This window comes from Lithobates pipiens, unplaced genomic scaffold, assembly GCF_037356315.1.
Source record: "Lithobates pipiens isolate NorthernLeopardFrog02 unplaced genomic scaffold, aLitPip1_a1.2 Scaffold_8, whole genome shotgun sequence".
NCBI lineage: Eukaryota > Metazoa > Chordata > Amphibia > Anura > Ranidae > Lithobates > Lithobates pipiens.
This window is the reverse complement of record NW_027507903.1, coordinates 287,843,719-287,870,660: the sequence shown is the minus strand read 5'-3', so window position 1 is coordinate 287,870,660 and position 26,942 is coordinate 287,843,719. Positions and strand designations below refer to the sequence as shown.

The window sequence follows — 26,942 nt, the reverse complement described above, 5'->3', positions numbered from 1 at the left end:
ATCCACAGGGATAAGGTGGTGTTGCGTCCGCAACCGTCCTTTCTACCGAAAGTGGTCTCGGCTTTTCATGTCAATGAGGACATTGTATTACCATCGTTGTGTCCTAAGCCGAAGCACCCCAAAGAGGTGGCCCTTCACGCTCTCGACGTGGTTAGGGCTCTGAAGGTGTATTTGTCTGCCACAGCTCCCTTTCGGAAGTCAGACTCATTGTTTGTTTCAGTGGCTGGTCCAAAGAAGGGTATGGCGGTCTCATCGGCCACCATTTCCAGGTGGATCAGACAGATTGTAGTACAAGCCTAGGCCTTGAGGGGCAGGTGGCCCCCTTTCCGGTCACGGCCCACTCTACAAGGGCAATAGGAACGTCTTGGGCTTTCCAACACCAAGCGCCTGTTGCTCAGGTGTGTAAGGCGGCGACCTGGTCGTCTGTCCATACATTTACCAAGTTCTACAAGGTAGATGTCAGTGCATCGGCTGATGCCTGTTTTGGTCGCAAAGTTTTGCAGGCAGCCGTATAGTTGAAATTAAATATGCAATCTTTTTTTTTTTCCTGGTTTTTCGATAAAAACGCAGTACTGTCATGTTAATGCACTGTTGCATTACTTCCGCAAAAGGTTGCGGTCTTGGGTATCACTCCTGTTGAGGATACCTGGTTATGTGGTGGTGTTTTTCCACACACTGCCGTTTTGTGGGTTTAGTTTCACTAGTTCCCACTTGTCATGGTGGATGAAGTTTTTATGCAGTGTTTTCCCACCCCTTGTTTGGCACTGCTTGGGGACGTCCCATTTTGTTACAGAGAGGAGCTGTGTCAGTCCGTGAATATAAGAGAAAATAGGATTTTTTGGACTCACCATAAAATCCTTTTCTCTGTAATTCACAGACCGACACAGCACCCGCCCCTCCTTTTTTTCTCTACGTTATACTGCTTGTTGACGTACTGAGTTCTGTCTGAGCAGGCTGTGGGGTTGTAGCCTAGGGACCACCCCATGGGCGGAACTAAAAGTTCTGAAGTGTTGTAATACAACTTGCCTAGTATCTCCAGAGATAGGGCCGACAACCCACTTTGTTACAGAGAGGAGCTGTGTCGGTCGGTGAATTACAGAGAAAAGGATTTTACGCTGAGTACAAAAATCCTATTACCTATAAATCTATTTATGGTGTTTAACCACTTAACCGGCCCATAGCCGAATGACGGCTACAGGGCGGTTGTTTAACTCTGGGAGGACGTACTATAGTGTTCTCCCAGAATTCCACCCTCGCGCGCCCTCGAGAGCATCCGTGACCGCCGGGTCCACAGGTCCCCTCATCGCAGCCATTTACCACGTGATCGCTTCATCAAATGATGGAGCGATCACTTGTAAACAAACTGGCGTCATAACATGACGCCTCTTCCTCCCTCCTCTCTCTGTACCGATCGGTACAGTAAGAGGGGAGAGATCAGTGCCAGCAGCGCTGTGGGCTGGATCTGCAGTGCCCACAGTGCTGCTCACCGACAATTAACCCAGCAATGCCCTGCCAATACTCTGCAATAGCCTTCCATAAATTGCCATACCCAGCCATACTCGGTGATACCCTGCAATACCCAGCCATACCTGTTGATACTCTGCAATACCCAGCCATACTCGGCCATGCTCAGCCATGCTCTGTAAAAACCCTGCAATACCCAGCCATACTCTGATACCCAGCCATGCTCTGCTGTACTCGGCCTCTGTATGTTGCCAGGCTGTGAAAGTCTCAGATGTGGTATCGCCGTACTCAGGAGGAGTAGGAGAATCTATTTTGGGGTGTCATTTTTGGTATGTACATGCTATGTGTTAGAAATAATATAAATGGACAACTTTGAGTTAAAAAAGAAATAAAATATGCATTTTAACCACCTCCCGCCCGCCGGCCGTCAAATGACGCCCTTGACTTTGTAGCTACAGGCATCATTCAGATATCAGCTTTTTCAGCCGGCGATTCCCTACACCATAAGAATGATCATAGCGGCTGTTCCACTGCTTGATCGTTCTTACAGGAGGTGAGTGGAGACATCTCCTGAAAACAACTGAAACAAATGTAATAATGCAAGCGGACAAATAACACCTTGTGGAATCTTAATGCACCATTTAAGTTACGTAATTCAGTGCTTAAAATTTCCTCACCCGTCTTCTCCGCTGAAAATTTTCTTCATCATCAGGCTGGAGTGGACTGCTTGTACTGCGTCTTCTTTTCACCTTAACAGGGGTCTCCCCATCTTGGGGCCGTACAGTTCTCTTCAAAACAGGCCTGTCTAGTTGCTCTGGCATAGACGGTGATCGATAAAGCCTGCTTCGATTCATAGACACCTACAAAAATGTAAGAACATACTTTTAGATATATAAAAAAAAAAAATAATATATATATATATATATATATATATATATATATATATATATATATATATATATCTTTTTTGTTTTTTTTCAATCCATGTCTGGTAAACAAGACACTGTTCTGCATTATCGAATATGCAGTTCAGTTTTGGTTGCCAGTCCTCAAGAAAAGATGTTGTTGAATCACAAACAGTTCAGCGAAGGCCAACAAAATGAATAAAGGGGATGCAGTGCACTTAAAAGCAGAGTTCCAACCATTTTAGTTTATTAAAAGTCAGCAGCTACAAAAATTGTAGCTGCTGCCACTCACCTGTCCCACAATCCAGCGATGCGGCCGCCCAAGCCCTCGGTTCTCTTCCTCACCTCTCCCTGGCATCACAAGTGTGGGCACCCCGGCTGTGATAGCTTGCGGCTTCACAACCGGGTGTGCACTGCGCCTCCTCAATGGCTGAGCAATCTTCTGGGACCTTTAACATGCCCCAGATAATTGCAGGGAGGGAGGGGGAGAGGAGAACTACCACTCGAGTTGCCTAGGCAGCACGAGCGGAAATGGGAGCTGGGTACCTGTCAAAATTGGAACTAGGAATGATGCCAACTGATAGGAGTACAGCAGGGGCAGAGTGTAGAGGAAGTTATGAGCACACTGGATTTCTGACAGAATTAATGGGCAATATTTAAAATATCGAAAAGAAAGTGGTCATATTTTACATAAACTTAAATGCAATTTAGAATGCAGAGTCCTATATAAATTTGCACAGAGATTTATCTTACTGAATATTTTAATTTACAATCAGAATTTAGTCTAAGGAGACAAACATGAAACTTGAACCTATTACCCATATAGTAATTGATGTTCTGGTAATATAGACTTGTCACTCACCATTTCACCTGCAGTAGAAGTTGTACTTTTTTTTCTTTTTTTAAAACACAACACAAAAAAACATTTCTACACAGGAGTTTTGCACATTTGTGATGTTGTTCCGCTTAAAACAGACCAAGTTAAAAATAAAATTAAAAAAAAGTAGTGTTATTTTACTTACATTGCTGACATTCATCTCTTGAGCCATCAAAGGTCCAGAAAGTAAGATGGCCATTGAGGAGGACAAATTAGCAGCAGCTGTGGATGGATTCTTCATGAGAGAGAGAAAAAAGGACACCACTTTAGAAGAAAATCACAGCTATGAATAAAAAAAATAAAAAAGGAAGGAACAGTCACCAACACTCTGCAAAAATAAAAGGTTTTAATCAGAATGTAAAGCCAGAAACAGACCAATGTTTCAGAACAATGTAGGGTCCTTTCTTTAAGGCAGGGGTGTCCAACCTGCAGCCCAAGATGGCTATGAATATGGCCCAACACAAAATTGTAAACTTACTTAAAATGTTAAAAGCTAAGCAACTTTGTTTGTCCCCAGTATGCATGTCTGTACTGCTCTGTATGCCTTGTATTTCCGTGCAACTTTAAGGCCCCTTTCACACTGAGGTGCTTTTCAGGTGCTAGAGTGCCAAAAATAGCGCCTGCAAAGCGCCCTCAAACAGCCGCTGCTGTCTCTCCAGTGTGAAAGACAGAGGGCTTTCACATTGGAGCGGTGCATTTACCATTCCTAAAGTGCTCATTCCCATTGAAAACAATGGGGCAGCGCTCCAAACCGTGCTTTGCGGGCGGTTTTAACCCTTTTTCGGCTGGTAGCGGGGGTTAAAACTGCCCCACTAGCGGCCGAAAAGCGCTGCTAAAACGCCGCTAAAATATAGTGCCGCTTTACCGCCAGCGCCTCAGTGTGAAAGTAGCCTAAAGGTGTTAGTTACCCAGAAAAAATTAATTATTGGACCCTGTTCCCTTAAAGCCTGAATTACAGCACAGTGCTTGTGCTGTGTAATTAGCCCCCTATCATAAAAATCTGGCTGATTCTGCCTGGTTATGCCCTCCCCCTTGTAAACTGACCATGGTTTACCATGGCTGCTGAGCCCTGACATCGTGGTCAGTTTATGTGCCTCCATCATCGGCAGCTCTCCTCTGTCCTCCTCTCCCCTTCCTATCCATGCAATGCTTCATGATTTAACAATGACAAGGCTGGAGAAAAGAAAAAGCTGACATTGTTTGCATCAACAGCTATATGAGCATATTGTTTAAAAGTGCAGTAGTAAGCAAACATGTTAGAAGTGAGACTCACTGCTATTGGAAAACAACTAACATTATAACAATGATATACAGTATGTAGGAGAGTAATGCTAGCCATACACTATATGAAAAATCGCTCAAACCAATTATCAAAATAACACACACATGATCATGTAATGACCAAATTTTGAATGATAAATCATTCAATTGACATAAACAAATCAGTTTTTCATCTGTTTTGTCACATATGGCAGTACGAACAGGTACATTTTTAATGGGCGAGGAACACATTAACCTTTCAATTTATCATTCGTTTGGCAGAAGTTTTTCAATGTGTTCCTTAAATTTTGGCTCTGAAAAGTCAAAAACTGTTTTCGGTTTGTGCCCATTAACCGAATGAAAACCGAACAAAAATGGACACCATAAAGAAGGACTTTACCTCTCCCTCCTCTTCTTCATCCATAGCAAAAAATTCGGAGAACCCATCAAGGTTTCCCATTTTGTCCTCATCAACACCAGCTGGAGCAGAACTGATAGGAGAAGCTAAGTCGTGGAGTTCGGAATCCTCCGCTGTACAGAGGTCGTCCTGTACAGAAGATTATTTACAAGATAACATGAAAACATACTTTAGGAACATCTCACAACTAAAATATCATACAATGGCTGGCATACAGTACAACAAAGTAACCAATTTGAAATATAACCATTACATGAAGATGTAATGAAAATATATTTTTGTGTGATTTAACTTTTCTACCTTTTTTTGTGTAACAGAAGTATATTTGCCAACAAGCTTTCAGTATATATATATCTATCTATCTATCTATCTATCTATCTATCCATCAGCAGTACTTGTTACCTGCATTGTTCGCCAAGTTTTCAAAACTGGCTACAGATTCTGTGGGTCTAGGTTAACTTTTGTAAAAATACATCTACTATTCAAAAGTTACCTACAGTATGTCAAACGCAACAAAATAAAAAACAAACCCACACAAATAAAGCTTCAGTATATGAAGGCATTCTCTTGTATTTTTCACTGCACCAATAAAATCTTGTGCATTTGTGCAAGAATTATACAGTGCAACGCTGTATGATAATTCTGGCAAAAATACACAAGATTCTGATGGTGCAGTGAAAAATACAAGAATACATTCATATACTGAAGCTTTATTTGTGTGGGTTTTTTTTATTTTTATTTTGTCCAATTCCCTGTTTTTTGATGAGGAACGCTATTATCTTTTTCTCTTCCTGTAAAGTTCAACGGGCATGTATGTGGAGTTAAAAAAAAAAAAAAAAAAAAATGTAACTAGTAACAAAATCAGAACATGTAGAGACACTAGAACACTATCATAACATTATAAAGTGATAGCTATAATACAAAGCACAGCATTTACCTATACAAGAACACCGCCTGTACCATAAAACTCACCTTGGTTCCAAATGTTGGAGATATCGGTGTCACAGCTGCCTCCCGGAGAAGCAGCATAGAGCAGGGGTTACCTGGATTTTTAAACAGCCCACCCACCTGAAAAAGAGAAAACAGAGAAAGGACTGTTAAAGTACATACACAATGGTCAACACAACGCAGGGTGAAAGGGCAATTAAGAGATAAAATAACGACAACTTTCACCATATTTTTCTTTCTGTGTAGGGACAAGCAGATCATATGCTCTTTATCATTAGTCCACTAAGCAAAAAAATCTCCCCCAAACTGCATCAAATAGTGGGTCAAATGTTACCAATAGTGGAAGGGTCTTAAAAGGGACAATACCAGGAGTACATTATGTACAGAGTTCAGGAGGTACGCTACATGCAGAGTTCAGTGGTGCTCTGCACACAGAGTGCAGTGTTCAGCCTTCTTCCACAGCTGCTTACCTCTGCATCCCTCATCCACTTCTCACTTTAACCCCTCTTCAGCTCTGACCTTTGCATGCAACCCCCCCACTGCCCCCATCTTTCCCCTTCCTGCTTAAAAGCTCCACCACCTTCCACATTCTTCTTACTTGTGTTGCTGTATTAGGCTGAAGCACCCAACACAGCACACTGTAGCTGGTTCTGCCTCTCTTACTTGCAGGGAGATCAAGTGGAGGTGTGTCGGCGCCTGCACTGGACCCCTGGGCACCTGCATCTCCCTTGTCCCTATCCTACAGCCGCTTAGGAGATCATACCTGTGTGAGCTGCTGGGAAAACACAGAAGCTAGACTTCTGTGTTTACAAGTGATAGTTGTGAGCAAGGGAGCAAAGGGCCTGCGCCAGAGGTGGTGGAACCAAATATCAGCTGAAAAAAAGCCCTGGACATGCATCTCCCATTGTGAGAAAAGAAATGCATTAAAGTACAGCAGCTTCCAGATACATCACTTCCAATAGATCAGCCTCAATAGTAAAAGCTAGCACACTCACATTTTCTTTATTACTAGAATCCTTTTGACGTCCAGAAACCTTCTTAAAACTTGGGGTGCTGCAGAGAAGTCTTGGCTAAATGCCCAAAAACAGGTTATTAAAAATGGAATACAAAAATGGCATTCATTTAAGAAATCTATTTACTTTTGTTTAACCTCCCTGGCGGTATGATTATTTCAGATTTTATGTGCTGAAAGCGGTACCATTATTTTGCATGGAAATTTGCCGTTTTATATTGTAGGCCTGTAATTCTTAGAAATAATTCACTTAAATCCACCCAAACAAGAGTCTAATAGACATCTCGGGTATGATAAAATTTGAAATATGAAAATCATATATATATATATATATATATATATATATATATATATATATATATATATATATATATATATATATATACACACATACATACATACACATACATATACACACATATACATACACACACACACACACACACATATACATACACACACACACACACACACACACACATATAAATAATATTATAATAATAATAAAAATTATTCAATAATGTAATCAAATCCACTGAAATGTGCTGAGTTGCAGAATTGTCGCTGTCATTACTTTTAGTGTTTGATGTCAAAATTTCCCCACAAATTACTATCGCTCAATTCTGCGAGTGATTCGAAATTATTATTATCGCTGTTTTCTAGCTGGTCTGTAGCCACTTTTGATGTAAACAGACATTTTTTGGTTGCTATGGACAATCTCCAGTTTCCTGACATAAACAACAATATTTATAATATAAAACTGCATGCAGGACACTGAACAAGCCACTAGGGACAAAGGGGATGTGTAATTATTTGATACAGTATTGTAATCTGTAAGATTACAGTATACTGTGGTTTTTACTTTTTGAATTTGGCGCAGAACTCCATCCCCGTGCGTCGCAACGCTCGCAGGGAATGGAGCTCGGCACTGTCACAGATCGAGCGAGACGCGGCGGCTTGCTGATCACAGCGGGAAGACATCGCTGGATCCAGGGGACAAGGTAAATAACCCCCTCCATGGATTCAGCGATGCGATCCAGAGTCTGGCTCGGGAATACCGCTTATGGTAATTGAATCTCACCCCAAACCAGACTCCTGAATACCGCCAGGGAGGCTACACACCATGCTAGCTTATTTACATGTGTAATGTCAGTATTTCTAGATTTGAAGTGTAACGAAAAGGTCTCTGGCACACAGGAACAATTACACTCCAAAATGTCATAATCTACAATAGTAGCAGGAGAATCATAGTGTAATCACAGCGTAAGAAAGAGCAGCACAACATCATTTGGCTTTGTAATAACTTGGTAGTTAGAATAAAAAAAAATCTATTAGGGCTATCTAAGATGTCAGCAAGTCAATCAAATTATCAGAATGAAACAAACATTGGCATACTAGGTTTGAATAAGGGTGACCTGTAATAACAAGGTGATGCTACAGTTTTTTTTTTTTTTTTTTTAAATAAAGGTCTCAGTTTTCATTGCAAACCTTGTATACATAAGTGTCATCATTGGGACTCTGTTTGCAATGCAAGGAAATCATATCCAATAGGATGGGCCAGCAAGGTGCAGTACATATATTTAGGAAGCTATTATAGCACCCTTCCCCTGTACCCCTAAGGGTCCTCAGCCCTAATGCAAGCAATGGGCTGGGTTTTGCAAGGGGTTATGCAAATATCAAAATGCCTTGATGAGTGGATGGCAGTCTAGATACATGGGTATCTAAGCAGGCCACATTTGCATGCACACTATCCTATGTATTATCCACATGTGATGCAGAGCCTCTAAGAATTAAATAACTGAAATGTGATTAACAAAATGGGCAAGCCAGGGACAGTTTCGGCTGAAGGGAAGGGTTAGAACAGGGGTGCTCAAGCCATGGCCCACGGAGATCTCTGATGTGGTCTTCGACCTCAAAACAGTGAATCGCATGCCCATGCTCTGGGATGGCAGATTAGCCAGCCCAGATCACAATCAACGGGTTGCCAACCTGCCATCCCAGAGTATCAGAGTGCAAGGAACTGGCACTAGCAGCAGAGGAAGCAAGTGGCTGCAGAGGGAGCGGGTGGGTGCTGTGTCGGTCGGTGAATTACAGAGAAAAGGATTTTGCGGTGAGTACAAAAAATCCCATTTTCTCTTATATTCACCGACCGACACAGCTCCTCTCTGTAACAAAATGGGACATACCCAAGCAGTGCCAAAAGAGGGGTGGGGAAAAAAACAGCATAAAAACTTCATCCACCATGGCAAGTGGGGACTAGTGAAACTAAACCCACACAAAAACAGCAGTATGTGGAAAAACTCCACCATATAACTGGGTATAATCATCAGGAGCGAACCCGAAGACCGCAACAGTGCAGAAGTAATGCAACAGAGCATTAACAAAACAGTACTGCGTTTTTCTCGAAAACCAGGAAAAAACTCAATTGCAACTACACGGCCGCCTGCAAAACCGTGCGGCCGAAACCAGCATCAGCCAATGCACTGACGTCTACCTTGTAGAACTTAGTAAACGTATGGACAGACGACCAGGTCGCCGCCTTACACACCTGAGCGACAGACGCTTGGTGTCGAAAGGCCCAAGACGTTCTGACTGCTCTTGTAGAGTGGGCCGTGACTGGAAAGGGAGGCACCTGCCCCTTCAAGGCACAGGCTTGCACTACAATCCGTCTGATCCACCTGGAAATGGTGGCCGACGAGACCGCCATGCCCTTCTTAGGACCAGCCACCGAAACAGTGAGTCTGACTTCCGAAAGGAAGCTGTGGCAGACAAGTACACCTTCAGAGCCCTAACCACATCTAGAGCGTGAAGGCCCACCTCCTTGGGGTGCTTCGGCTTAGGACACAATGATGGCAATACAATGTCCTCATTGATATGAAAAGCCGAAACCACCTTCGGTAGAAAGGACGATTGCGGACGCAACACCACCTTATCCCTGTGGATGACTAGATAAGGAGACTTGCAGGACAAGGCCACCAGTTCCGAAACCCTCCTGGCCGATGTGATGGCCACTAGAAAGACCACCTTCTGTGAAAGTGTCAGCAGAGGAATCTCCCTGAAATTCTCAAACGGCGGCTTCTGAAGCGCCAACACCAGGTTCAAATCCCACGGAGGTAATGGAGGACGCACCGGAGGGACTACATGTCGCATCCCCTGCACAAAGGTACTTACTAATGAGCGAGACGCCAGGGGTCGTTGAAAAAAAGACAGCCAGAGCTGAAATTCGCCCCCTGATGGTGCTCAACGCCAACCTCTAGTCTACACCTTGCTGAAGAAACAGCAGGATCCTGGATATAGAGAAGGAGCGCAGATGCCACCCCTTCTCCTCACACATGGAGATATAGGCCTAGTACGATGGTATATCTTCCTGGAAGAAGATTCCCGCGCCCTCAGCATAGTTGGAATCACAGAGTCCGAGACCCCAGTTCCTCAATACCTGGCTTTCAACAGCCAGGCTGTTAAAGCCAGCGATGGTAAAGCAGGGTGAAGGATTGGACCTTGAGATAGGAGGTCCTCTCTCAACGGCAGTCGCCAGGGAACGTCTGTCACCAGGCGCACCAGGTCTGCGTACCAGGCCCACTGAGGCCAATCAGGAATACTGGAACCCCTCGGCTCCCACTCTGCGAAGCATACGTGGCAACAGTTTCAGCAGAGGAAAGGCGTAGATCAGCTGGTACTGATCCCACGGAGCCACCAGCGCGTCTGACGCATCTGCCCACGGATCTCTGGTCCTTGACACGAATCTCGATACCTTACGATTGAGACGGGAGGCCAGTAGATCCACATCTGGTATGCCTCACCTCAGGCACAGCAGCCTGAACACCTCCGGATGCAATGCCCATTCTCCTGGGACCAGCATCTGTCGACTCAGATAGTCTGCCTGACAATTTTCCATCCCTGGGATGTAAATGGCCGACAGGGCCAGTACATGTCGCTCTGCCCACCGAAGTATGTGAGCGTCCTCCCGAGCAGCGGCTGAGCTCCTTGTTCCTCCTTGGTGATTTATGTATGCCACAGTGTGGCGTTGTCTGACTATTCTGATCGGACGCCCTTGGAGGGTCATCGACCACGTGTGGAGGCACAACCCGATCGCTCTCAATTTGAGCAGACTGATCGGCAACTTGGATTCTTCCGTCGACCAGAGGCCCTGAGCCGTCTGAATCCCCATCACTCCACCCCAGCCGGATAGACTGGCGTCTGTAGTGATTACCATTCATTTCGGAGGAAGGAACGATTTTCCAGACTGAATCACCAGGGACCTCAACCACCAGATCAGGGAGTCCCTGACTGCCTGGCTCACCTGGATCTGCCAATTCAGGGACAACGAGGATTTGTCCCATTTTGTCAAGATCTCCTTCTGCAGGACTCTGGGGTGGAACTGGGCATAAGGTACTGCCTCGAAATAGGCTACCATGAACCCCAGCACCCGCATGCAAAAGAGGAGCGATGACCACTTGCGGTTCCATCAGTAGTTTGATCGCAGATCTGAGAGTCAGCAATTTGTCTGAGGGGAGAAAAACCCTCGCTTCACTGGAGTCCAACAGCCACACCAGGTACTCCAGACGCTGAGTTGGTACAACCACCGACTTCCTTAGGTTCAACAGCCACCCAAATTCTTGCAGGGACTGCAAGGTGATCGCCACATCCTCCTCTAATCCTGAGGCGGAAGCAGCTCTCAGGAGGAGATAGTCTAGGTAGCCCACGATCGCGATCCCGTGTTGTCTTAACAACGCCAATACTGGAGCCAGTACTTTGGTAAAGACTCAGAGGGCTGATGCCAGGCCAAAAGGAAGAGCCACAAACTGGCAGTGAGCTTTCCCGACTGCCAAACGCAGAAACTTTTGATGCCGAAAGGCATATGGGTATGTGCAGGTAGGCATCCTGAATGTCCAAGGGCGCCAGAAAGTCCCCTTGATGGAGTGCAGCGACTACTGAGTGACCAGATTCCATTCTGAACCTCTGCACTTTTACAAAGTGATTTAGGGCTTTTAGGTCCAATATTGGACATACCCCTTCCTTCTTGGGAACCACAAACAGATTTGAGTAGAACCCCTGGAAGCGTCCCGATTCCAGAACCGGAACAATCACCCCCTGATTCAGCAAGTCCCTCACTGCCCCTAACAGGGCCTCCCCGCGAACCAGGGACATGGGTATGCTGGAGGGAAAGAATCTGTTTGGCGGCCAAGAGAGAAACGCCATCTTGTAGCCTGTGGAAATCAGATCGCAGACCCATTGGTCTGATAACAGGGAGGTCCATCGGGCTGCAAACTCCCGAAGATGACCCCCCCATCTGAGACATGGGTGGGGGCAAACCTTCATGCGGTAGCACTTTTGTTCGCAGGCTTGCGGTTCCAGGGACGCTTCTGACCGTCTGTGGGCATCCTGTCGGGCTGGGGTCGTTTGGCCGAAAAAGAGGGCCCTTGCCTGCGGCGTGGCTCCTTAGCCTTCCTGGCCTGTGGGAGTAGTGTACTCTTACCACCCGTGGCATTTTTAATAATGTCATCCAATGAGGCTCCAAAGAGCCGTTCGCCAAGGAAGGGAAGATCCGTCAGGGCTTTCTTGGATGCCTGGTCAGCAGACCAGCATTTCAGCCAAATGAGGCGCCTCAGCACCACGGCTGACACTGAGGCCCTGGATAGCAGAGGGAGAATATCCAGGGTCGCGTCACAAACGTACTTAAGGCCATGCACTAGTTGGTCTGCTAGTTCCATGCAGACAGGGGAGGCATTCTGCTCTCCCAATTCGCGATGCAAAAGTTTTGCCCACTCAGTCAGTGTCTGCGACACCAGTGCGGATGCCAGTACAGGTCGCACGGCTGACCCCCACAACTGTAAACAAGGAACGAGCCTCTGCTTCGGCCTTCCTGTCCGTGGGATCCTTGAATGCAGGAGTCCCCTCAACCGGGATCGTGCTTACTTTAACCTAGATACTGGGGGGTCCACAACCGGAGGAGCCGACCACTTTTTGAGAAGGCATTCCTCAAAGGGGTAACGCATCTCCAAATTTTTGGGGACCGAAAAGGTCCGCTGAAGGCGACCCCATTCCCTGTAGATGAATTTGTCAAAATAAGTCAAATACAAGAACACCTTAGGGTCAGTGATGGCAAACCTTGGCACCCCAGATGTTTTGGAACTACATTTCCCATGATGCTCATGCACTCTGCAGTGTAGTTGAGCATCATGGGAAATGTAGTTCCAAAACATCTGGGGTGCCAAGGTTCGCCATCACTGCCTTAGGTGAACGTGCTGGCTTGCGGGACCCAAAAGGGACCGGTACATCAGCAGAGGAATCGGCTGGCTCCTGAATCTTCAGGGTATCACGCACAGCTGTGATAAGTGCTCCAACAAACGCCTTGTCACGCCCCGACGGGGAATCATCCTCACTGTCCGAACGGTCCTGGTCAGCCACGTCTGATAGGTCAGAGCAAGGGTCTCCAGCCGCAGCAGGGCCTGAGTCTGCATCAGAGCTCTCCCTAGAGGACGGGGGGGGGCAGGGGCCTCTTACATGCACCTTTCCTGCCACGTGCCGCCTCTATCTTAGCAACATAGGAGTCAAGGACCGCCGTCAGGGTGTCCATGAGCACCGCGCTAACCACAGGTGACCCCTGTTGCTATAGCCTGGATTTCGGGGGAAGAAACACCAGTTTCTGAAGCCATGCTGACCCTAGCCTGTCTGCCACCTGCAAGGGGACTTAGAACAGTGAAGGTCCCACCCTCCTGCTGCCGCCGCGTGGGGGGGGGGGTGGGGGATTACTTAGCGCTAGACTCACCACCCTGGGGCGTTCTGTGATAGGGACTACAGGTACTGTTGTGGCTAGGAGGTTCCCAGTTGCAGAGAGGAGAAAACTGTCAGCAGCAGCAGCTCCAACCAGCAGTGCAACGATCTGCAGAGCAGCTTCAGCATTCAGCAAAGAGCCATCCAGCGTCCTGCACACACAGTGGATACAGGAAGCAGCAAGTGAAAGCACATGTAAATGCTGCCACAAGAGGACATCAGTGAAAAAAAGTGCTCAACGGCGCCATGCGGTGACAGAGCAAAAAATAAAAACGTTCTGCCTGCCAACAGTCAGAACAACCTCCATAAACTGGTTTTGGGACCCCCAGACCTGGACCAACGCCAGCCGCACAGACCCCCACAGGTGAGAAACAGCGACACACACACACACACACACACACACACACACACACACGCCGCCTGCAGCCACCCCCCTCAGAGGGGGGGAGGGAGGGGTGATAGGGACTTGGGAGAGAAGATAGGGAGGTGAGGTGGCCACCGAATCGACCCCCCCAGCTGCTCACTCCACCGAAGCAGGGAGAGCCGTACTTACCAGTCCTGAAGAGCTGGGAGACATTCCATCACAGACCTACTCCTGCGCAGTTACAGGGTAGCTGTCGGCCTTGGTATATTGTGATCCAGACATCAGTAGCCCGGTCATATGTTTACCCCGGAGCATTGAAGCTCACCGACCACCTCTGGAGCTAAGGCATGTCGTGGCCTGCCGAGACTTAGCTGCGGCCTGCTCACGCTCGATGGCCAGACTGGGGAGACTACAAGCATATCATTAACCAGCCTGTCACCCAGCCGGCAGTTGATAGAAAATCTCAGGATCTTTCATCTTGCGCAAAAAGCAGCAAAAATATGGACCGAGGGTTGATAGCACGGGGCTGCCCCCCCCCCCCCCTCCCCCGAGCGGGATTAAAGTTCTGTGTATTGTGTAACAATTTTGCCTACTTTCTCCTAATGGCAGGCTATACAACCCATGTAGTTACAGAGAGGAGCTGTGTCGGTCGGTGAATACAAGAGAAAAAAGGGTTATTAGGCAGCCTTCTCACTGATCCAGCACAGTACACCCCTGTGGCTTTCCTGGGGGTTAGCTGCACTGAGCTATAGACATATTATATCCTGGAGAGTTTGCGGTGCTTTCTGAAAGTGCACAAAAACTCCTGAATGCAGGGGTTTTGGTGCACTTAGAGAAAGGGTACCACACCTGCAAGATGTAATAGAAGCCTATGGCAAAACAACAGAAAACGATCTGACTGGTAGGAACTTCTAATGCACACAGAGATTTAGCAGTGAATTCAAAGTATGCAATTTAGGCACAGGAGAGGTGCAAGAGTGAAAATAAGGCTGTAGATTATCTTTAATTCACTAAAACATATTTATTACTGTAAATGTAACTATGACTAGCCGTCACTTACCAGAGATGTATTTGTAGTTCCTTTAGGGCATTTCCTGTTTAAAAAAATAATAATAATTTTAAACAATTACACGTTAAAGCCCCTTTGAAAACAGGATCCGATTGTGATTCCTGTATGTGTGAAATTGACATCTACTTTACAATGATAGTTTAATTAGATAAAGGTGAATGTAAAAAAACATTTAGGGTTAAATAAACTGGAGACTCTAGGTAGACTAGATCACTATGGAATAATCTCCTAGGAGGTCACCAACTGGTATAGCATATTGAAAAGTGCTCAAGCATATTTAGTATGCACATTTGATCTGTGCAAGATTTAAAAAAAATAAAAGGGAATCTTCAGTTTTAGATTTTTGTGAAAAAATAAATAAATAAAAAATGAAAAAAATTTAATTTTAAGTGCAACTTTATTATATCTAAATTAGTGATGATATTCACTTCCTGTGATCTCATACACAGTAAGACAGAGGGGTAGCAATGTAAAGCTGTTTTCACACTGATCTGTTGCAAAAATGCGATAAAAACGCATATGCGTTTTTGCAACGTTTCAAGTGTGTTTTGCACCTGTGAAAAAAATTTGACTTACCGTATATACTCGAGTATAAGCCGAGATTTTCAGCCTCTTTTTTGAGGCTGAAAGTGCCCCCCTCGGCTTATACTCGAGTCATCGCTGTCTGCCCGCTCGATCAGCGTGTCGAGCAGACAGACAGCGGCCATTCTATTCAAAAGCCGCGCCTCCGGCTCCGCCTTCGCCTGTGATAGGCGGAACACTGAATTTCCCAGCAGCCTGTGTTCCGCCTATCACGGACATCGTATCATCCTCGTACTACGGACGAGGATGATACGACGTCTGTGATAGGCGGAACACAGGCTGCTGGGAAATTCAGTGTTCCGCCTATCACAGGCGAAGGCGGCGGCGCAGCTTTTGAATTTTACAATGGCCGCCGACGAAGAGGGCACGGGACGGAGGCAAGGCAAGGCACGGCACGGCACGGGACGGGACGGGGGCAAGGCAAGGCACGACACGGGACGGATGCAAGGCAAGGCACGGCACGGGACGGAGGCAAGGAGGCAAGGCACGGGACGGAGGCTCGGGACAAAGGTAGGCTGGACACACACACACACACACACAGGGATGGATGGAGACACACACAGGGATGGATGGATGGATGGATGGATGGAGACACACACACACAGGGATGGATGGATGGATGGATGGATGGAGACACACACACACAGGGATGGATGGATGGATGGATGGAGACACACACACACAGGGATGGATGGATGGATGGACACACACACACACAGGGATGGATGGACGGACACACAGGGATGGACGGACACACAGGGATGGACGGACACACAGGGATGGACGGACACACAGGGATGGACGGACACACACACAGGGATGGACAGGCATGTCTCACCCTCGGCTTATACACGAGTCAATAAGTTTGCCAGTTTTTTTGGGGGTAAATTGGGGGCCTCGGCTTATATTCGGGTCGGCCTATACTCGAGTATATACGGTAAAATTTGCACCAAAAAAAAAAAAACACAACTGTGAGTGCGTTTTTGATGCGTTTTCCATTTCTTTCGATGGAGAGGTATGTTTTTGGTGCTTTTTCTTTTTATTTTTTAACTATACCAAACATGCGCCATAAATGCAGCACGCAGGACTTAAAAAAAAAAATAAAAATAATAATAATAATAAATAATAATAGAAAAGTGCTTGGATCTTGCAGATCCCAGGCCGCGCTGCAGAGGCTATAATGAGGTTCAGGCACAAATAGAAGGACTCACAACCAATGTCGCCACCCCTAAAAGTCGCAGTCCCAGAGGAGTGCAACCAGTATCAGAGGGTTTTTAGTTTTTATAAGGGGTTCGGCGCCACTGTAAATCGGCTCCAATGGAGTGTGTATATAAACTGCAAGTACACGCCCACCATTAGCCTTCAAAAAACCACAATAGGTATCAGGTAGGCAAGAACCTGTCCAGAGGGGTATGTATATAAATAAATGGCAAAGGAGGAGAAGGGAGGTATATATAAATCAACTCTCAAGCTGACTTCCACTACTGAAAGGAAAAACCACCAATAATGTGCTCCCGTCCCTGTGATCAACCTATAAGGTGCCCCAGGTAGTTGGCTATGCGTACATAAGTCTTAGCTAAGCATACACAGAACTAAACGCATGCGTGAACATCAAGAGTTATTAGTATGGTACATAACATACAATACAAATGCATATCGTGCGAAAAATGATAAATAGTGCGATAGTGGTGCACTATATAAGTAAGTGTGTAATAGGATTACCACATTAAAGTTAATTGGAGCTAAAAATAAAATAACAAAAAATAATAATAAAAATCCAAAAGACATACAGTAAGACACAGTCCAATATGCCCTCAAGTGAATGTGTGACAAAAATGATATGAATAAAAAATGTAAAAATGTGCAAACTGGGAAAAAATATATATAAGTAAATAAGGAATATTAGATAAATGTGATATACAATTAAAAAAAATGCATAATTCATATAAAACTCAGCAATAGTTCATGTAAGCCCAAAAATTGGCAATAATCTAGGCAGTGCAGTCCAAAAAGGTGAATAAAAATTATTATTAAAAAATTAAAGAAAAGTTTTTTTTTAAGTAATAGTCCACAAATTCTTCAGGAGAGTGCAATAATTGAAAGTGACAAGTGCCCGGAAACAAAAAATTCAGGTGACTTCCGTGCTCACCCCCTTTAGCTCCCCACTCACCAGAGTTATGAGCCCACGAAGGGCAGTCAGGCCCGTAGATAACACACAGCAGGCGTTGATACGCCGATGAAAGAATATTTTTCCCCAGAGGTTGTAGTCCACTCACTTCCTGATAGGCAGGTAAAGCTGGTGTTGATGTTCAAAGTTTCCTTTCTTTATGCTTTGTCTGTTTGAAATCAGAAAGCCTCTCATCAGTATAGTCTTGGGCAGTGGTACTCTTTCCACACTTCCAAACTTTCTTAAGCAGGAACAGGCAGCACCCCTGCAGAGGAGCCTGCAAGTAGGAGAGGCTCTTTCAGGGGTGCTGCCTGTTCCTGCTGAAGAAAGTTTTGGAAGTGTGGAAAGATTTTACACAAGGGATGGAGGAACCTATAGGGACTGTCGTGTGAGTACCACTGCCCAAGACTATACTGATGTTCTGCGTATGGACTGCAGCGTGATCCTGATCAGAGGCTTTCTGATTTCAAACAGACAAAGCATAAAGAAAGGAAACTTTGAACATCAACACCAGCTTTACCTGCCTATCAGGAAGTGAGTGGACTACAACCTCTGGGGAAAAAAAAAAATTCTTTCATCAGTGTATCAACGCCTGCAGTGTGTTATCTACGGGCCTGACTGCCCTTCGTGGGCTCATAGCTCTGGTGAGTGGGGAGCTAAAGGGGGTGAGCACGGAAGTCACCTGAATTTTTTGTTTCCGGGCACTTGTCACTTTCAATTATTGCACTCTCCTGAAGAATTTGTGGACTATTACTTAAAAAAACTTTTCTTTAATTTTTTAATAATAATTTTTATTCACCTTTTTGGACTGCACTGCCTAGATTATTGCCAATTTTTGGGCTTACATGAACTATTGCTGAGTTTTATATGAATTATGCATTTTTTTTTAATTGTATATCACATTTATCTAATATTCCTTATTTACTTGTATATATTTTTTCCCTTTTCACAGTTTGCACATTTTTACATTTTTTATTCATATCATTTTTGTCACACATTCACTTGAGGGCATATTGGACTGTGTCTTACTGTATGTCTTTTGGATTTTTATTATTATTTTTAGCTCCAATTAACTTTAATGTGGTAATCCTATTACACACTTACTTATATAGTGCACCACTATCGCACTATTTATAATTTTTCGCACGATATGCATTTAATTGTATGTTATGTACCATACTAATAACTCTTGATGTTCGCGCATGCGTTTAGTTCTGTGTATGCTTAGCTAAGACTTATGTACGCATAGCTTACTACCTGGGGCACCTTATAGGTTGATCACAGGGACGGGAGCTTTCCTTTCAGTAGTGGAAGTCAGCTTGAGAGTTGATTTATATATACCTCCCTTCTCCTCCTTTGCCATTTATTTATATACATACCCCTCTGGACAGGTTCTTACCTACCTGATACCTATTGTGGTTTTTTGAAGGCTAATGGTGGGCGTGTACTTGCAGTTTATATACACACTCCATTGGAGCCGATTTACAGTGGCACCGAACCCCTTATAAAAACTAAAAACCCTCGAATAATAATAATAATACATTTTATTTATAATGCACTTTCCATCAAAAGACCTCAAAGTGCTACACAATTACAATAAAAAAAAAAAAATAAAATAAAAAAAAAAAAATAACTTAATTCAAAAACATTTGCTTAAAAAGAAAAGTCTTCAATCCCTTTTTAAAATTTTCAGTAGACTGAAAAACCCTCAAACTATCAGGCAAAGCATTCCAGCGTGGGGCAGCAGCACTGATGGATGTGAACTGTAAATGCAACTGATAGATGTTTAGAATTCCATAGGATTTAATGGTCATACATTTTTCTTAAACTTTTGTTAAGGCAAAAACGGAAGAAAAAAACATTAGTGTGAAAGGGCCGTATAGCCGGCCATAGATGGATCCGATTCGGATTTTACCAAAGTCAGGCCATTGATCTACCTAGGTATAACAAGCCTGTTGGATTTTTTTACTTGTGATTACTGTCTGCGGCTATAGTCACTAGCAGTAATCATTGTGTTCTGCCATCCAAGTAGGCTCCCTGCTGGCAGAATAAAATAGATCTGCGGAAGGAATTCCCCAAAAACACTAACTGTATTAAAGTGGGAATCAATTGATTTTTTTCCTTCCACCCAAAGTAGAAGGAAAGAGAATTGCATAATCTATGGGCTGCTTAAGCTAATCAGAGCTGTATTTCTTTGCACAGAGCGAACAGCAAACAGTTTAAACATACTAACAGGAATTGAGAGCAGAACTATACCCACATCAGTGTGCAGATTCTCCTTTAAATGTCAATAACAGGCCATACGCCAGCTTGACTCTGCTCAGCTTCCCTGAACACCTTTTCTTTATCGTACATCATGGGACACAGAACCATAGTAATAACTATGTGGGTTATATAGGCCACCTCTAGGTGATGGACACTGGCATACCCCAAGACAGGAAGTTCAATCCCTATATAAACACCTCCGTTATTTCGCCAGTGTCTTAAGTGTCGGTCATGAGTAAAGATGTGCTATGCTAAAGCTTCGCTGGGGTAATCCCTGCAAACATTTCAAGTGGAAAAATTACCCTTTTGCCAGTTAAGAAAAGGAGCAAACGTCCTTCATTTAAAAACTGGCTCATTCTCCAGTGCCAGGGGCATCAGCCTCCAGGCAGTCACGACGGCCTCGATGTCTTGCTCAACATGTAAACCTCAGTGTCAGCCCCAGGGACAAAAGAAGTCCTGGAGAAAGAAACCTACAAGACAAAAATACTAAAGCCTCATTATGAAGGGGCACCCCCACTCGCTCGCACAGGGGGGGGGGGGGTTGGGTTTTAAGACTTCTGCAGTTCTCAAGGGTCTGGCAGGAGGAGTTTCGAGACAGATGGGTGGTCTCCACAATAGCTCTAGGTTACAAACTAGAGTTCAGAGAGAGCCTGTCTCCTTGTTTTCTCAGATCAAACATCCCCAAAGATCCAGAGAAAAAGAAGTATCTCTTTCAAGCACTGGACCGTCTTGTCTCAAAAAGTGATCATGGTGGTCCCCATGGAAGAGCAGGGGTTGGCGTTTTATTCAAACCTTTTCACACTGCTAAAACCATATGGAGATGTCAGACCCATTCTAGATCTCAAAGATCTAAACCGGTTCCTGAATATCTGCTCTTTTTGCATGGAATCAATCCGATCAGCTGTCTCCATCCTACAAGGAGAAGAACTTCTGGCATCAATCGACATCAAGGACACATACCTCCATGTGCCCATTTTCCCCGCTCACCAGAAATATCTACATTTCGAGGTAGAAAAACTAAATTTTCAGTTTGTAGCTCTGCCTTTCAGTCTAGCTACTGCACCGCTGGTGTTTACAAAGGTCCTGGCCCCTCCTCTGGCCATATTAAGGGCTCAAGGTCTAACGATTATAGCTTACCTAGACGATCTGCTCTTGATAGACCAGTCGGTAGCCCGCTTAGACCAAAGCATGGTCACCACAGTCAACTACCTGGAATACCTAGGTTGGATTCTCAACCTAGAGAAATCTTCTTTAAAACCTTTAAGGAGACTAGAGTACTTGGGTCTGATCATAGATACAGCCCAGAGAAGGGTATTTTTGCCTCAGGCAAAGATCAGCACCATAAAAAGGAGCAGATTCAGGTGGTCAGAGCAAAGAAGAATCCTTCTAGTCGCCTTTGCATGAGGTTGTTGGGAAAAGATGGTGGCTTAATTCAAAGCCGTTCCTTATGCTCAGTTTCATTAGAGACTGTTGCAAAACAATATCCTATCAGCTTGGAACAAGAAGGTCCAAGCTCTAGATTTCCCAATGAGTGTCTCCAAAGGTGCGCCAGTGCCTCAGTTGGTGGTGGATAACCAAAAATCTGCAGAAGGGAAAATCCTTCTTTCCAGTTACCTGGAAGGTGGTAACAGATGCCAGACTTTCGGGTTGGGGAACAGTCCTGGATGGGGTAACTGTCCAAGGGAAATGGTCCAGAACCAAAAGGACCTTGCCCAGCAACATTCTAGAGATTCGGGCAGCGCGCTTGGCCCTGAGGGCCTGGACATTCAGGTTGCGGAATTGTCCCGTCAGGATCCAATCAAACAATGCCACAGCTGTGGCCTATATCAATCACCAAAGGGGCACCAGAAGTCATACAGCCCAGGGAGAGGAACCATATCCTAGCCTGGGCAGAAAATTATGTGCCATGCATATTGGCAATCTTCATTCCAGGGATAGAGAATTGGCAGGCGGACTACTTGAGTCGCCAGAAGCTGTTCCCGGGGGAATGGTCCCTTCACCCCGACATCTCCCTGGCTATATGCCAAAGATGGGGAGTCCCGGATATAGATCTGTTTGTGTCCAGGTTCAACAACAAAAATTCTACAACTTTGTGTCAAGAACAAGGGATCCACTCACATGTGGAACGGAAGCTTTAGTGACCCTGTTTGATCGGTTTCCACAAATGTATGCATTCCCTCCTATTCCGCTGCTACCATGACTTCTTCTCAGAAGAAAGCAGGAAAGGAAGTTGGTAATTCTTGTGGCCCCAGCATGGCCCAGCAGATCTTGGGGCGAAGGATGGCGGTAGGGGACCCATGAACCTACCACCATGTCCAGACCTGCTCGCAGGGACCAGTATTCCATCCTACCTTACAAACGCTAAAATTTAAAAAGTTTGGCTATTGAAACGCACAGTCTGAACGGGCTTTCAGGGTCAGTGATATCTACCTTGATTAATGCAAGGAAGCCAGCTTCCAGAGTCACTTATTATAGAGTCTGGAAGGCAGATACATGTTTTCTGGTGTGAATCCAGGGGTTGGCATCCTAGAAAGTATGTCATAGGTAGAATCCTTGTTTTTCTGCATAGGGATAGAGATGAAGCTGGCCTTAAGTACTCAAAGGCCAGGTCTCTGCCTTATCGGTATTGTTTCAATGACCACTTGCTTCGCATTCCCTGGCCTGTAATTTTATACAGGGGATAACGCAGCTTAATCCACTGGATAGGTCACCCCTGAATTCTTAGGACTTGAATTTAGTTTTGTCAGCGTTACAGAAACAGCCTTTTGAGCCAATATGGCATATTCCCTTGGTCCTTTTGACAAGTAAATTCATTTTTCTGATAGCCATATCTTCTGCAAGAAGAGTATCAGAGTTGGTGACTCTTGTAAAGAGCCATATTTGATTATTCACAAGAATAAGGTAGTTTTACGTCCTCATCCTAACTTTCTACCGAAGGTAGAGTCAGGTATTCAAATAAACCAGGATATTGCTGTACCTTCATTTTTTCCTGAACCTTGTTCTACGGAGGAAAAGTTGCTGCATTCGCTGGATGTAGTGAGCAGTAAAGGTCTACCCGAAAGCAACTGCTCAGATTCGAGAAACAAATGTTTTGTTTGTGCTGCCTGAAGGTCCTAGGAAAGGACCGGCAGCAGCAAAATCTACTATCTCTAAGTGGATTCGGCAAGTAATTGTTCAAGCTTATGGTTTGAAGAGAAAGATTCCACCTTTTCAAATCACAGCGCACTCCACCAGGGCTGTTAGTGCTTCGTGGGCAGTGCATCACCAAGCCTCCATGGCTCAGATCTGCAAGGCCCCAACTTGGTCTTCAGTCCATACATTCACCAGATCCTATCAGGTGGATGTAAAAAGGCATGAGGATATCGCCTTTGGGTGCAGTGTGCTGCAAGCAACAGTATAGGTCCTCAGGTCTGAATGCACCCTAATTTTGTTCGAGTCTCCCTCCCCTCAGATAGCATTGCTCTATGGCTCCCATGATGTACGATAAAGAAAATATGATTTTTATAACAGCTTACCTGGAAAATCCTTTTCTTAGAGTACATCACGGGACACAGCTGTCCCCCCTCCTCTTTGGATACAGGTATATTGCTTTGCTACAAATACTGAGGTACTACCAGTAAAGGGAGGGGTTAGATAGGGAGTGAACTTGCCGTCTTAGGGTTATTAGTTATAACATAGTTATTACTATGGCTCTGTGTCCTGTGATGTACTCCCAGAAAAGGATTTTACAGGTAAGCTATTATAAAAATCCTATTTTCTCCTAGAAGTAGAAAAGCTGCTATAAAAGAAAATAAAATGTGCCTAAAGCTGCGTTATTGCATACGTGTCAAGCGTTGAAGGTTTGTGTGAGGTTCTAAACAGTACAAGGATTTTTCTATGCATTAAATAAAAAAAATCATCATGCACCCCCCCCCCCCAAAAAAAAAATACTTACCCGAGCCTAAACTCAATCCAGCAATGTACATGAGAGCAGCGTCTCTCCTCAGTCACAGCTAATGAGGAGCATGCAAACGGTGATCATACCACAAATGTGCAGCATCACTGAACGTCAGAGTGGGAGCGACAATTTGATTTAATCAGCCGCTTTACTAGCTGGTAAGGGCTAATAAAACAAAACCAAAACCAGAAGTGACTAAATCCTTGTCATAAACCAGAGAGAAAACTCGGACTGGATCTCCCTCCTGCTCAATCGTAAGCTGGCCCGACCGCCTACAGTAAATCTTTTATCCGTAGAGAGAAAAAACAGTTTGCTGCAACTGCTTGTGTAACTGTAATGCGAGTTGGAGGTCAGCTTCATTTTGTTAGTGCATCTAAATCTACTAGTCCACCTAACACTCTCCTCCCCCCAGGTTAACAAAGCGGCTGTCTGCTGTGCCCGTGTTCTCATTCATCAAGAGTGGGGGCACTCTAATGTAGGTGGTGTGTTATTGGACAGATTACCAGGTGAAAAACAGAAAAAAAAATAAAACGAAAGCAGCTACCATATCTAAGGATTAGTAAGCAGCAATATATAAAATGTTTGGTTTTAGGTTTAGTACTACTTTAATGAATTCCCTACATTAAGGTTAAAAAAAAAAAAAAAAAAAAAGTCCTATTGTTTGCATCACCTCCTCACAGCCCAGCTCAGAAGGGAGCCCGCAGATGCACACCTATAGGAAGTGGCTTTCTTTGGTGGCTCACCGAGAAGAGAAAGAACCCAGATAGCTAGCAGGGTACCTAAGAGGAGGATCAGGGCTGCTCTGTGCAAAACCACTGCACAGAGCAGTCAATTAGAACATGGTTTTGTTACTTAAAAAAAAAAAAAAAACCCACACGCAAAGCAAAAACGTAAGCTTTACATCACTTTATCCATGAATTATGACCCTACAATTATTGCGCTCACTCAGACATTCACAGCGACACCTGTGTGAAGCAGTCACTGTTCACATACAGTACATGTGCAGGACCACTGCATGTGTTATTTGGGTTTTAACATTAATTTTTTATTTTAAATGCGAATTTCACATTTAAAAACATAATAAAGAAACACCCATACCTGTTGGCATGGGAGAGGGACCTCAGCATCGACTTGGAACCGGAGTCCTAGTATTCCAGGCTTCAGGTCTCTTATAAGTGTATATCGAATGTCTCAATAAGTGTATTGACCAGGCAAGTGTATTGACCAGGTGGTATTTGGTTCACACTCGCTTAGCGAAGATGTACCCATCACAAGGTAATATGCTCCATATATGGTGGGAATGCCCTAAGATTAGGGGTTACCTCTATTAAAACGTTAAGTAGGTCTTGAACTAGAACAACTTCCCTTGATTGCCCTGCTGAATGATGTGCCATCTAATGTGATGCGGCCAACGAGACGGCTGGTTTATTTTATGCTGCTTGCGGCTAAGATCACTATTGCTGGATCCGAAAGTATATTAAAAAGGAAGGCTGTGTCGCCTGCTGCCCTATGACACAGTTAATTCCCATATGGGGTCTCTGAAGGTGGGGGGGGGGGGAGTGACACTCTTGCCGTAACATTAGCATTGCTACTGCTGATGTTCGAGGGCAATTGTGATTCATGTTTTGCCACTGTGCTCATATATGCCCTTTCATTATATATGTTATAATGTACAACAGAATGTGCCCCCCCAAAGGAGCCTACAGAGCATTGCACCTACGATTAGCAGATTAGTCAGATCCTGCAGATTCTCAGCATAGCTGTCTGCTTATTACATGTATGGGCAGGCAGTAACCTGGGAGGAGCAGGAAGATCAATGGACTATGAAGATGCTCACCAGCACCCTTGCAGCTCATTGAGAACTACAAATAATCAGCCGCAATGGCTGACGGTACTTGTAGGTATTCATTTAGAGGAAACTCCATGATCACTCATTATCAGAGGGTCATGGAGTTTTAGCAAGCATTTTATTTGTACTTGGGGCATAGTGGAACACCTCAAAGTGAAAAATGTGCAGTAATTATATCAATAGTGGACTTTTACTGGTGTACTTGGACTTTTTCTGAGCACTATTGCTGCAATTAAGAGCATGTGTTTTAAAAAAAAAAAAAAAAAAAAAAAAAAAAAAATGCGTGTGTGTTTATTTATGCACGGTCTGATCACTATAATTTTTGTCTATATATGTTTACACTTGTTTTATACACTATGTGAGCATTATTGATATTGGCCATATTACATTTATTTGGCAATTTTTATTGGTGGGATGCCATGTTGCCTATTTATGTTATCAAGTACCACACCTGCCTGGGCCAGTTTGGAGTGATTTGAGCAGCACCACAATGCCCTGTGTTTAAATTGTGAGAAGCAGATAAAAAGGAGCTTCAGAGGAAGAAATGCAGGTCCCACTCCCCCCCATAGGTAAAGCTTGTAGCTACTTCTGCCTTTGCAGAACAAGTTATCATGCCATATTAAATTACAGCGGCATTGCTGTAAAGTGTTGAACCCATTATGTATGATAGACAGGCTGGACAAGACCGCACAGGTTAATTCCAGTCCAAATTACTACCCAATTACTACAACAACATCTTCAGCAAGCAGAGAATACCCATTGATCGTTGAATAACAAAAAAAATAAAATAAAAAAAAATAAAAAAAAATAAAAAAAAAAACACAAACACCACACACACACCCCAGCATGCATGCAATAAAATTTTGCTCTATTAGGTACTCACTTTGGTTCATTTTCAGGTTCTGGAGTATGACTGTTGAGTGATTTAAAAAAAAAAAAAAAAAAAAAAAAAAAAAAGTAAGCTTTATTAAAAAAAAAAAAAAAAAAAAGCTTTTTTGGTTTGGTTATTGGTTAAAATACAACAATAAGATTTCATTGCTTTACGATTACA

At 44.3% G+C, this 26,942-nt stretch overlaps 1 protein-coding gene across 4 annotated transcripts in view; it reads right to left on the bottom strand.

Moving 5' to 3' along the window:
* The window catches only part of CDC25C (cell division cycle 25C), an 85,440-nt gene that overhangs the window by 10,935 nt on the left and 47,563 nt on the right, over positions 1–26,942 (bottom strand). For 3 of the 4 annotated variants that reach the window (XM_077472339.1, XM_077472342.1, XM_077472341.1), the window contains exons 5-11: positions 26,775–26,804; positions 15,083–15,116; positions 6,868–6,942; positions 5,897–5,992; positions 4,907–5,053; positions 3,392–3,481; positions 2,142–2,324 (exon numbers count right to left, since the gene is read on the bottom strand). In XM_077472339.1, the coding sequence (XP_077328465.1) occupies positions 2,142–2,324; positions 3,392–3,481; positions 4,907–5,053; positions 5,897–5,992; positions 6,868–6,942; positions 15,083–15,116; positions 26,775–26,804 (655 nt within the window). The remainder of the gene's footprint in view (positions 1–2,141; positions 2,325–3,391; positions 3,482–4,906; positions 5,054–5,896; positions 5,993–6,867; positions 6,943–15,082; positions 15,117–26,774; positions 26,805–26,942) is intronic. The other variant, XM_077472340.1, reaches the window with a different exon arrangement.